Consider the following 11,347-nt stretch of genomic DNA (forward strand, 5'->3'; position numbering starts at 1 on the left):
AGGACTGAGAGCCTGACCCCTGGTACACTGATTACATTCTGTCTTCTCTGTCAAATGTTGCAGTTTGAGCCATGCAGCAATCCACACAATGCGTGCTAAGGTGAAGACAGGAAACGCTGTGGTTGCCCAGGCTGGAAAAAACAACAACTGCGTATGCCACTGATTTTGTTGCAGTGAATTTTTCCAGCTTTACATTGATTAGATACATAATTGTGAGCAGCCAATCACAACAAAGTAAAAAATCAGCACCTCTTTGATAGCATTAGTTTTTTACCTGCACTGCGCGGCCAAATCTATGACAATGGTTAAACATATGATGTCAGTGCTGCATTTTTTTGGCGCAGACTGCAATGCGCCGGGCCCCAACACTCGATTCAGTCATTTACACACGTAGACTCAAAAACAGTGTTTTTAAAAATCGCCAATTTGGATGGGGTTATCAGAAATCTTAGTGATGGAAAACTGAGTTTTCGTGTGGATGAAATGCCTAAACCCACAAAAATGTTTTAGCTTTCCCAGATATACTGCTACGTGTGGACTAGGCCATAGGCATTATCCTCTGATGAACAACGGAAGAGGGCTCTTAATGATGCTGCATCACCCCAGAGAATTACCACATCAACTAGAAAGGAGAGAGAAATACTTTGATGATTGAGTCTTTGTGAACCCAGGGTCAGGGGAAGTAAAAAATTGTGACAAATTTCCCAGGTGTGGTAAATGTTATGATAAATGCTAAGATGACCCGTTTAATTGGTAAAATAAAAGTAAATAAAAGTCAGATAACTAACCTGACACTGTAACATATCAATGTTTAATGTGATTTCTTGTTCAGCCACTAGATGGCAACAGAACATATGAATTATGCATACTGTACAGTAGTTTTGTACAGCAAATAAGTTAAATTCTCAAATACATTTGGTTCCACAATAGAATGTTTACACTGTCGCCATAAAACATACAATTATCTACTATTTCGCCTTCAAATCACTGTTAGGGCGGTCTACAGTATATTGCTATCATCATGGAAACCAATCAGATCGCATTTTACAAACGTGTGCGCACGCTGTACGTGTCGGCTAAGCGTGCGACAGTGCGTGTGACGAAATCATGTTGGGGCAAGCCCACCCAGAGCCCATAGAAATGAATTGCTGTGTCCAAAATATGAAAAGAAAAAGACTAACCAGTTACTTCAACTACATCTGTTCCTCAACTACAGTTACCTCTCACCGTGATTGCGCATGGGAACGCCTGGGGGGATTTTCAACTTCACTGAAATCATCCCCAAGGGGCGGGGCTTCTGCTAAACATCACAGTGATATTCAGGCTGCTGAGGGGGGGGGGGGGGGGGGGGGGGGGGGGTGCTATGTGCTATGGCCCTCTATAAATTATAAAGTTTGAGGTCCAGGAAACAGAATGGGACCAACCAAAATATGACCTAAAACAAATCAAAAATAAATAAATAAAAAGACAAAAAGAAAACTAAATGAAAATGCAGCGAAAAGTGAACAGAACAGAAAGCTCAACAGGAACACAATAAATGTGTAGAACCATTTATGACCGGACCAACAAAAACGGAAATTCATCATACCAAGGATCATGGTCAATGTACATAGACTTTTGAAATCCAATTTTGACCACATGCATGTTTATTTTGGATATGGACGATTTTATTTACTTTTTTTGTTTCAGTTCATTTACAAAAAAAATTAAAAAATACCTGAGAGAACACCTTTAGTATAAGAACAGTGCCTGAACAAATTGACACATAGGATCACATACATTCAGAAACAATATCAATTCAATGAAATACATCAATACATTCTTTAAATTAAAAATCAACAATTTAAAATGAGTAAACTTTTTTCAAACAGTGATAATCAGATAAGCGTCCATTTCAGTTGACTAAAAGTAGCAAACAGCCTTTTAAACCATCCGTCGGCTATTCTCGCTTATTCTTGCAGGCACAAGGATTAGTGTCTATCTTGAGTGATAGCTGGGCGATGGTGGAGATTTTAAAGATTTCTTAATACCCTGCTAGCGTAATCTTAATGTTGAACCTTAATGGATATAACCTGACCTTCAATATTTAGCTTGTGGCTCAACTGTATCACCAATGTTGGAGAACCAGATTCAGCCCTGGATATACGCACGACTTTAAGTAATGCCGTAACACAATGGCAATAATGCTTTTTGTTTTTCTCAAGCTTGTGTGTAAAAAAAGCTGTCAGACTTCACTTTTCAAGACATTGTAGTGTAAAAATAAATATAAATATACATGTATCCATCTATAGTATAAACATTTTCCAGCTATAAATAGCGTTGGATGACTGTTGGATGACAACCCCACAGAGCTGTGCTCCCCCCTTCCCAAAAAGCAAGGTAAACTAAAATAAATACCTAAAGGAGCTATAAGTAATAACGAGGTGTAGTGGTAAAAATCTGAACACATACAAAACGCCTTCTGTTGAGTCCCACTCAGTGGTTGTGCGTTGTTGCTGTGAAACTACACTGAATTTTTACTTCCACAGGAAATGCGTATATAAGGTTGTATTCTCTTCTACTTCTGGTCCCTTTCTCTTACTTACTTCCTTGTTTGCAGGCTGTTGCTCTTTATCTAACATAAAATACCAAATGCTGCTCTCTGTGCTGGGAACCCTTGGAACTCTCATATGATTGGCTTAGGAACCAGGAAGTAAACACGGGCTGCACTCTAAAGTAGTTCTGGACTGTACCTCTAGGTTTGGAAGGAGAAAAACGTGACTAAGACATTATTGATGGAGAGAACTTCTATCCTGGGTGAAGAGTGAGACTGATTTAGGTTAATTTTACAGTTAATATCACTGTATATAACTGAATGCATCTTCCCTACTCTGCACCTTCTTGTATGAGCCGATGTGACGAGTGAATTTCTCCATTGTGAGATCAATAAAGACTATCTTATCTTAATAAAGTGTATATCCTGTCCTCAAAGAAGATCAATACTGTAAATTATTAACACCTTCACATATATTGGGTTATATATAGGTTTTCTGACAATAAAGCTCTCAATTGGACTAAAGCTCATTGAACAGTATGTTAATAATCTTAATACAAATAATAGATAATCAATAATCAGCTACAGAATTAATGTGGATTTTTTTTTTTTTTTGTAACAGCTGGCTGAAAATTTAAAGAAGCCGAACGACATCTGCACTTAGTCTTGTTCTTTTGATGTGGCTTGCTTGTTTTCTGTGGCTCTGACGTCTTAGGCCCCTGTTTTTGGACAAACTAGGGGACGTTTTAGGTTTTCCAGTAACTTGTTTTACCTTGCCTGCTTAAGCAGAGTTTCAGGTCAGAGGATTGACCTGAGATGGTGAATCCAGATGGAAGCTGTAGACTATCAACCTATTTGTTCAGTTCCTCAATCTTGCTGTTTAGTGTGTTATCATCCTCACTTTGCTTGTCGAGAAGGGGCAAGCTTTGTGGGGAGTTGCTTTTCATGGTTTGGTCTGACCCGTTGGCCGTCTGTGCTTGATTTACACCTGCAAAGCATATGAGCATTAGCTGATACCAATGCAAAGAACAAAGAAAAGCATGTATGCTCTAACAGTTCCTGCCCTAAAAAGACTGAGCAATGTGACCTTTTGTGACTCGTCTTTTAGATGTATTAAACAAGATTTCACGTGGTTGAAAAGTGCAGATCAAAGCAACATATAATACACATCTTCAGGTATTTGGATGTGTTTTTCTAGGAGTGTTCAATTAAACTGAACGTAGCAAATGATAGTAATATAGATATAAAAGATTTACTGGTCCCAGGATTTTAAGGGTCAAAATTGTGACCCTTTAGTAATATCATCTTTATATATTATATATCAATATATAGAAAATTTGTTCTCTGCATCTTAACCCATCACCCTTGGGGAGCAGTGGGCTGCCACTATGCGGCGCCTGGGAAGCGTTTAGGGGTTAAGGGTTATGCCCAGGGACCCAGAGTGCAGGCGCTGAGGATCGAACCGGGTACTTGCATCCTTCTCTGAGTGCAAGAGCGCCGCTCTAACCACAAGGCCAACAATCCCCATGTATGAATGTATGCTACTAACTGCTAACTAACGTCTTTCAATGATTCAACAAATATCAAACTGATTTGAAACAAACCACAGAAAACCTCTTTACCAGAGTGGAAAATAAAGCATCATCCTGGATGTTCCTTTGACCCTCATCTTTTGTCCTGTTATCAGTATTGATATTTCTGTTTCTAACACTGTATACATAAATTAGTATCTGTGTTTTATTTTAAATAAAACTGTATCTTTGTTTAATTGGTTTATGTAATATCACACATATTGTTCAGAACAAAATTAATTAGTTATTAGTGTGTGTGTGTGTGTTTATCCATTTTTTTTATTTACAATGTCAACTTACCAGTCTTAGAATGTTTCTTCTTCAACCAAATATACAAGCTGTAACTTGCGACGGAAACTAAAGCTGTTACTGCCACTGACAGAATAATTAATGTAGTGTAGGATTTCTTCCAGAAATCTGGAACGAGAGGACATGTTGTGTTAACGTACCAGCACTAAAATATTTTCAATCATGCTTTTTGTTTTTACAGAGTTGGTATATCCTTCTTGTTCACCATTATGTCAGACAGTAAAATCTCAAATCTAATTATGAAAAAAAAAACAGGTATATATATATATATATATATATATATATATATATATATATATATATATATATATATATATATATATATATATATATATATATATATATATAACCTGCTTGATTGTATATTATAATAAAAAGCAAAGGAGCTAAAGACAGCACAACCTTTTTACACTCACCATGATAAAACTTTCAGTATGTGCAACAAACTATTAAAAGCAGAGTTGATTTAATAAAAAAATAATAATAAACTAAAGAAATTGTAATATTAGCGTATTTAAAGGACATGCTTTAATAGGTTGGTATCTTTCTGAACCATGTAAAGAAAATCACTGATTAACTGAGTTGGAAAAAGGGCTCTTTCTGATGGAAAGATATAGAGAAACTATCCAAGAGTTGTACCTGGAAGGAGTATATCTGCAATCTTGCTTTGATTTCTCTGCTGCAGTTCGACTTTGCACACAACCCTGTGATGAATCATAACATGTTACAAAACAAGCCGCCTTAATCGGACAAGTGTGGACGCCTACAATGCAATAGTGGTTTTCCATTCAAACTGTCAGCACTTCAAATCAGAAACACATTGAAATTAGTTTCATTTAAATCATTATCCAACCAACAATGGCTCCATTCTTAAAGGGAGACAATACCAGTTTACATTTTTAATAATTGTAAAAAAAATAATAATAATTCCACCTAATAACATAAAACTCTTTCTTTCCAGGTATCATTGAGACATATAGTGGTGGAGCACCGGCTCCCTCTTGTGATCGGTATAGACAAAGATAACTGGGAAGCTGTTGATCACATTCCCAAACAGTTTCTTCGAGCACCTTTAAGGAATATCAGGATCAACAACAGATTCCAAAGTCAACTGACCTGCTTACTGGATTTTGCAGGGTGACATTTTGCCTTGTGTTGTAACATCCTCTAGGATCTTGTTCTTGCTTCGGCTCTTCATCAGTCAGTCTCTTTCCGTCATTATCCAGAATTGTCATCTGTGGCGCAGGCATCCAGCACAGGGCTTCACACTCAATGGTCACTCCATCGCCATCAGCAGAAACTACTGAAAGCTTCGGCTCAGACGATGAACCTGTGGAGACAAGCCGTTACTGCAGTGTAGAGTGTTTAAAAATCTGTCCAGAAACTTCTTGAAAGCTTTTTAAAGTGAATTCCAACAATACTCATAGTGTCTAGGTTTTGATATAGCTTTTATACAATTCAATTTGAATCCAAAAAATATTTATCAGTCCCATAGGGAAATTAAATTCTTGTGACTCAGTTTATGTGTTCTTTAAAAGCAGTTGCTGTAGACACTGATAGCTAGGGCTGTACAATTTTGCGATATACTTAGACTTAGACAACTTTATTTGTCATTTTGTATAAACAGAGTGCGTACAGAACGAAATTTCGTTGCATACAGCTTGTAAATTACAGTATAAAGTGCAGCAGTGATTAAAAGTAAACAATTGAAATGTAAACAATTGCAATGTAAACAATGCAGGAGAAAGAGAAGTGTGCGATCACAGTGTACAGGTGCGTATTTTAAAACCATTTGTATGTGCAGAATGATTGTGCAAAGGGCATTTGTGCAAGAGTGCATTTATGAACTGCTTTGACAGCATTTGTAATGCTAGATAGAGATACAATGATGCAAATGTCCAAATGTGGTTCAGAGTCCAGTTTATAGTTCAGCAGTTTAACAGTCTGATGGCGACAGGGAAAAAGCTTTTGCAGAACCTTGTGGACCTGCAGCGGATGTTGCGGAATCTCTTCCCAGAGGGCAGCAAGGAGAACAGTCCATGGTGGGGGTGTGAGGGGTCCCTGATGATGTTACGGGCTCGGGACACGCAGCGCTGAGATGAAATGTCCTTAATGGAGGGAAGAGCAGCCCCGATGATCCTCTCTGCTGTCCTCACCACTCTCCTCACGTTCTTTCAGTCGGAAGCACTGCAGCCTCCACACCACACAGAGGGACAGCTGGTCAGAATACTCTCTATGGTGCTTCTGTAGAAGGTCGTGAGGATGGGCGGGGGCAAGTGGGCTTTCCTCATCCTCCACAGGAAGTATAGTTGCTTCTGTGCCCTCTGCACCACTGACGTGGTGTTCACAGGCCAGCTGAGGTTGTCCGTGATGTGCACCCCCAGGAACTTGGTGCTGCTGACCATCTCCACAGCTGAGCTGTTGATGAGCAGTGGAGCATGGCAAGGCCGGTTCTTCCAGAAGTCGACGATGATCTCCTTCGTCTTCTCCACGTTCAGGATCAGGCTGTTGTCTCTGCACTGGCCCACCAGTTGCTCAACCTCTTCTCTGTAGTCCTGGTCGTTGTCGTCTCTGATCAGGCCCGCCACCGTTGTGTCGTCTGCAAACTTCACGATGTGATTGGTGGTGAACCTGGGGACGCAGTCGTGAGTCATCAGGGTGAATAGCAGGGGGCTCAGGAAGCAGCCCTGAGGGGAGCCCGTGCTGAGGGAGCCTGTGCTCAACTATAATTGCGATAAAATTTAGACTTTTCTCTGTATTAACCACAAGCAACAATAATGGCCTGTAGATAAAGATGTTTCTAAACAAGAAAAGCATTCGGATGTTGTGTCTGTAGCTTATCCAAAACTGAGCTGATAACATCACATGCAGTGTCGGCAACAGTTGATGGTGGAATGCCAAAATTATACAGGTGACCCCTCTTGGTAAAGAATATAGAAGAAAACTCACTGCTAACACATCAGTATCAGGGCTGCAGAGATAAAACTTCCCAGTGACATGTCATGGATTAAACCATCTGCTGTTAACAAGCCCCACCTTGCAGCTCTTGCATCACCTTTGCTCTTGCAGCTCTTCTTGAAATCTGTCGGCACGTAAGGTTAGAAAATCTGTTAGAGTGACAGGGATATGACCCTGCAGCTATGTTTCAGTTAAAAATATAATACTGCATGCTGATATTCTGGGTGGGTTCTTGTTAAGGCTTGGGGTTCATCCAATTTGTTTCCCAAAGATCTCTCATTGCCCATAAAATTCAATGGAAGAGATGGCTTAAATTTCCTCCTTCTTTTCCTTCTTCTTGCTCCCAGTTGTACAAAACCAACTGGTTGCTATTGTTATGCGTCATCATAAAGGTCCCAAAAATGAAAAAAAAAAACACCTAACATCAGTTTAGAAAAATATCGGTTAAAGCAACCTTGATCCGCTAAAAAGGAGGAACTGAAGTTCCTTAAAATAATTATCAGCATAAAAAGAAAAGGCAGAGCTACTCCAACATGCAGCTACCCTGAGCAGCGTAATTATAGAAAGGCATGTTCTTCCTCTATTAGACACACAGCTTCCGAATACCTGACATGTTTGGAGAGTTCATTATACTGGCAGGGCGACACCGCCGCCTTCTGATGATGTTCCCCAACCACAAACCATGAGTGGACAGCACAGTGCAGTCCCTGCTGAAGGTCCAGAGGACAAACCCACTTACCATTTTCGCCAAATAATCCACAGAAAATCTGGTCATCATCTTCAAACACCAAGAACAATGAACCAAGAGCCAATATCATCCTTAGTATTTATCGTTCAGGCCCCTATCCTCCTCATGGGAGCTCACATTCCTGCAGTTCTAAAGACCAAGGGGATTAGGAAAACAGTAAGTGAAAGACACATACCCACAACCAACTCCACTTTAGTTTCTTCCTTGGTTCCGTTATTCTGGATTATCATACACTGGTACATCCCCGAATCGGACAGCTTCACGTTGGAGATCCTTAGTGAGAAGTTCCCATTTTGCAGCTCTCTCAGGATGAGGCTTGTCCGGTACTCAAAGTCGGGATCCTTCATTGCGAATGTCTCACAGCCATGACGGTATAAGTAGACGATAGATGGCTTCAGCCCCTCCACCACTTTGGACCACTCCACTGTCGGGATATCTGCACTGGCTGGGGGTATCAAAATGCACGGCAGGATGGTGTTCCCACCAGCAAACGCATAAACCTGATTAGACTGAGCATGTGCAGAAGAACCACCTACAAAAAAGGAGAATGGAAATCCAGCATCATTAGGGAGAGTAGGGGTTCCTGGAATACACATTTTAACCTTTACTGTTATTTGTGTGATCATTTGAAAACAAAATAAAAGTAGTCGTTTGTGAATGGGGGTCTTGAGCTCTTTAGCAACAATAACGCGCTTGAAGCTGACTAACTGAGACCGATGCACATTTATATCTCCAGATCTTCATCTGAGAACTCTACAAAAGTATATACCAAATTTAAAATAGCATCCCGCATTTTCAGTTTTAAGAATAAATTCCAGATTTAAAGAGCTTTGCCAAAATGGTGCAAAATAGTATGGGTTTCCGCCTGGATAATGTTCAATCTAAACATGTTTAATTTCTCAATTGCTCGTTATGTGGACACCAAACTGGCTACAGGTGTAACCAAGATGTTGTGGTTTCAATTTGTTGTGTTTATTTCCTTCTTTACAGCAAAAGCAAGAGGTTTTGCATGTAGCCATCTGTTTTTTCTGAGGCAAAATCTATTTTTTGGGCATTTAAATCTCTTTAACTCAGGCCCAGAATAACTTAATGTCTAATTTTCATATCCACAACGTTCTCCAGGACCTCTATGTTAGTTGATAACAAGATTAGCAGTTTAGGTATTGTGCAAGTTGAGAAAAGCCTTATAGAGTATGAGTATGCAGTGGTTGAGTCTTAATCCTTTCCTCTTCTTATATCCCCCAGAATACCATCTGGTCCTGGATCAGAGTTAAGTGGAATTATTGAACTTGATATCGGACATATTTTATACAGATATTGATCATGTGCCTATTGAGATATATATTGATATTGGTTTATTGCCCCACCCTAGAGGTCTGATTTGTCTTTTAAACTTTTCACCTGCTTCTTTTGACAAGTAGCACCATAGCTAAGACAGCCATGACAAGAATATGAGTCTTTTTTTAAATCTCCTTTCTCAACAAGCTTTTATATCTGAAATGTTCTAATCTCCTGTTCCTCGACCAATCATGGGGTCAACAATAAGAACTCTATCATGAGAAGGAGAGGATCTTTGGACTGCTGTGTGGATTTTGGACAGATTTTAAGTCTGACGTCATTATGTGACGGAAACTCGAGTCAAATGTGAGTCAAATCCAGGCCTTCAGATAACAGAACTACAAAGTGAGCGCTCTCATCTCTCCGGACATTTTCGTTAATTACTGTGAGGTGGGTTGTGCTTATATGTTATATCACGCAAAGGATTGTGGGATGCCTTATAGATCCTTAGCGCCAGTAAGGGACCTTGAGGGGTTCCTATGCAAAAGGAACTACGGCAGGAAGCATCCAGGCTCTTTTTCCTACACTACTCCATTCGGACAGCATTTATCCCGGTGACCGCTGACGCTCTTCGGCATCATTTTCGGATGCAGCCAAGAACTAAAACAACTTTCAGAAAAACTTTTTACAAGAGCCTTAAACATACATGCAGCATAGCGCTGTAAACATTTTTCTACCACATTTACTCATTTGTGTGTGTTTTTTGTCACAATTGCAACTGAGCTCAGAGTTATTCACACCCATAGAATATCATATTATGGTCTAAGAAAATCTTTTCGTTTTACAGACATGTTCCTTTTGACTGGAAGTAAAACTGTATAAAGCGTTTTTAATGGATCAACCAGGTGTCCCAACTCAGGTTTAATAGGGAGCTCAAGATCAAGTAGACAGCAAGGAGGGTTTTGTTTGATCCAAACCAAGATTTTTCTATTCATTTTTGAGAAAGGTATACATAATTTTTGACTTGCGTTATCAAATCAAAGAAAAAACAGATTCACACTTCCTTTAAATTGTTGTTTTCTATTCATTACGTTCATGTCCAGTGTTTATTTGCCAGTTTTGTTTTGAAAATGATCGTATGGAGAGACTTCAGAAGCACATTTCATGAGTTGAGTTGACTTCAGTGCATACCTTCCCCATTCCGGTGAAATCCATTTTTTTCTTTCATTTTCTTTTCCAACTACGACGTTTCTTTTTTTGTTTGTTTGTTTGTTTTAAAACCGATTGATTTATTTAAACCTATTACAAAAACACATGTACAGTCAACTGTAGATGTACTTGTAGTTAGTTTATGTGGTGAATCCAGGTCATGGTTTCTATTCACCTTTATGTGGTGAAAAGTAAAAACGCGCCTCCGAAACGGTTGGAAAATAAAATAAAAAACATGTATCATTTACCTTTGACTAGGAGCGCACCGAGCAGCAGGAAAAGATGCAATATATACATCACCAGCAGACTATACGGCTTTAATCTCCTCTTTCTTTCAGGAGACGCGATCGAAGTTGACGCTCGCTGCTGTCAACTTCCTTAGTGTTGCGTCCAGAGTATCTCGGGTGATTCATAGATACGTAGACGCGTAGCGGGGCGCGGGTTCGTACGTCAACGTCACCGCCATATTGTATGTGGCAGAAAGAAGTTACACACACACACATATATATATATATATATATATATATATATATATATATATATATATATATATATATATATATATATATATATATATATATATATATATATGTGTGTGTGTGTGTGTGTGTGTGTGTGTGTGTGTGTGTGTGTGTGTGTGTGTGTGTGTGTTATGAATATAAAAGTCAATTGGTTAAATCTAAACATTGTGGTCTTCATTATTTCATAAAACCGTGTCACGTGTGAACCTTTTAAATTCTG

At 39.2% G+C, this 11,347-nt stretch overlaps 1 protein-coding gene across 2 annotated transcripts; it reads right to left on the bottom strand.

The window, feature by feature from the left end:
• Positions 1 to 4,372: 4,372 nt before the first annotated feature.
• Positions 4,373 to 10,987, bottom strand: LOC105922840 (putative selection and upkeep of intraepithelial T-cells protein 1 homolog). Of its 2 annotated transcripts, none has more exons than XM_036129629.1 (5): positions 10,855 to 10,987; positions 8,295 to 8,651; positions 5,530 to 5,743; positions 5,053 to 5,117; positions 4,373 to 4,521 (listed from the first exon to the last, which is right to left on the bottom strand). In XM_036129629.1, the coding sequence occupies exons 1-5, from the start codon at positions 10,901 to 10,903 to the stop codon at positions 4,388 to 4,390; spliced, it is 819 nt and encodes a 272-aa protein (XP_035985522.1). In that variant the 5' UTR covers positions 10,904 to 10,987; the 3' UTR covers positions 4,373 to 4,387. The 2 variants fall into 2 exon arrangements, with proteins under 2 accessions (XP_035985522.1, XP_035985523.1); XM_036129630.1 differs by having other exon boundaries at positions 4,386 to 4,521; positions 5,538 to 5,743.
• Positions 10,988 to 11,347: the final 360 nt, after the last annotated feature.

The sequence above is a fragment of the Fundulus heteroclitus genome, unplaced genomic scaffold (genome assembly GCF_011125445.2).
Source record: "Fundulus heteroclitus isolate FHET01 unplaced genomic scaffold, MU-UCD_Fhet_4.1 scaffold_195, whole genome shotgun sequence".
Taxonomy (NCBI): Eukaryota; Metazoa; Chordata; class Actinopteri; order Cyprinodontiformes; family Fundulidae; genus Fundulus; species Fundulus heteroclitus.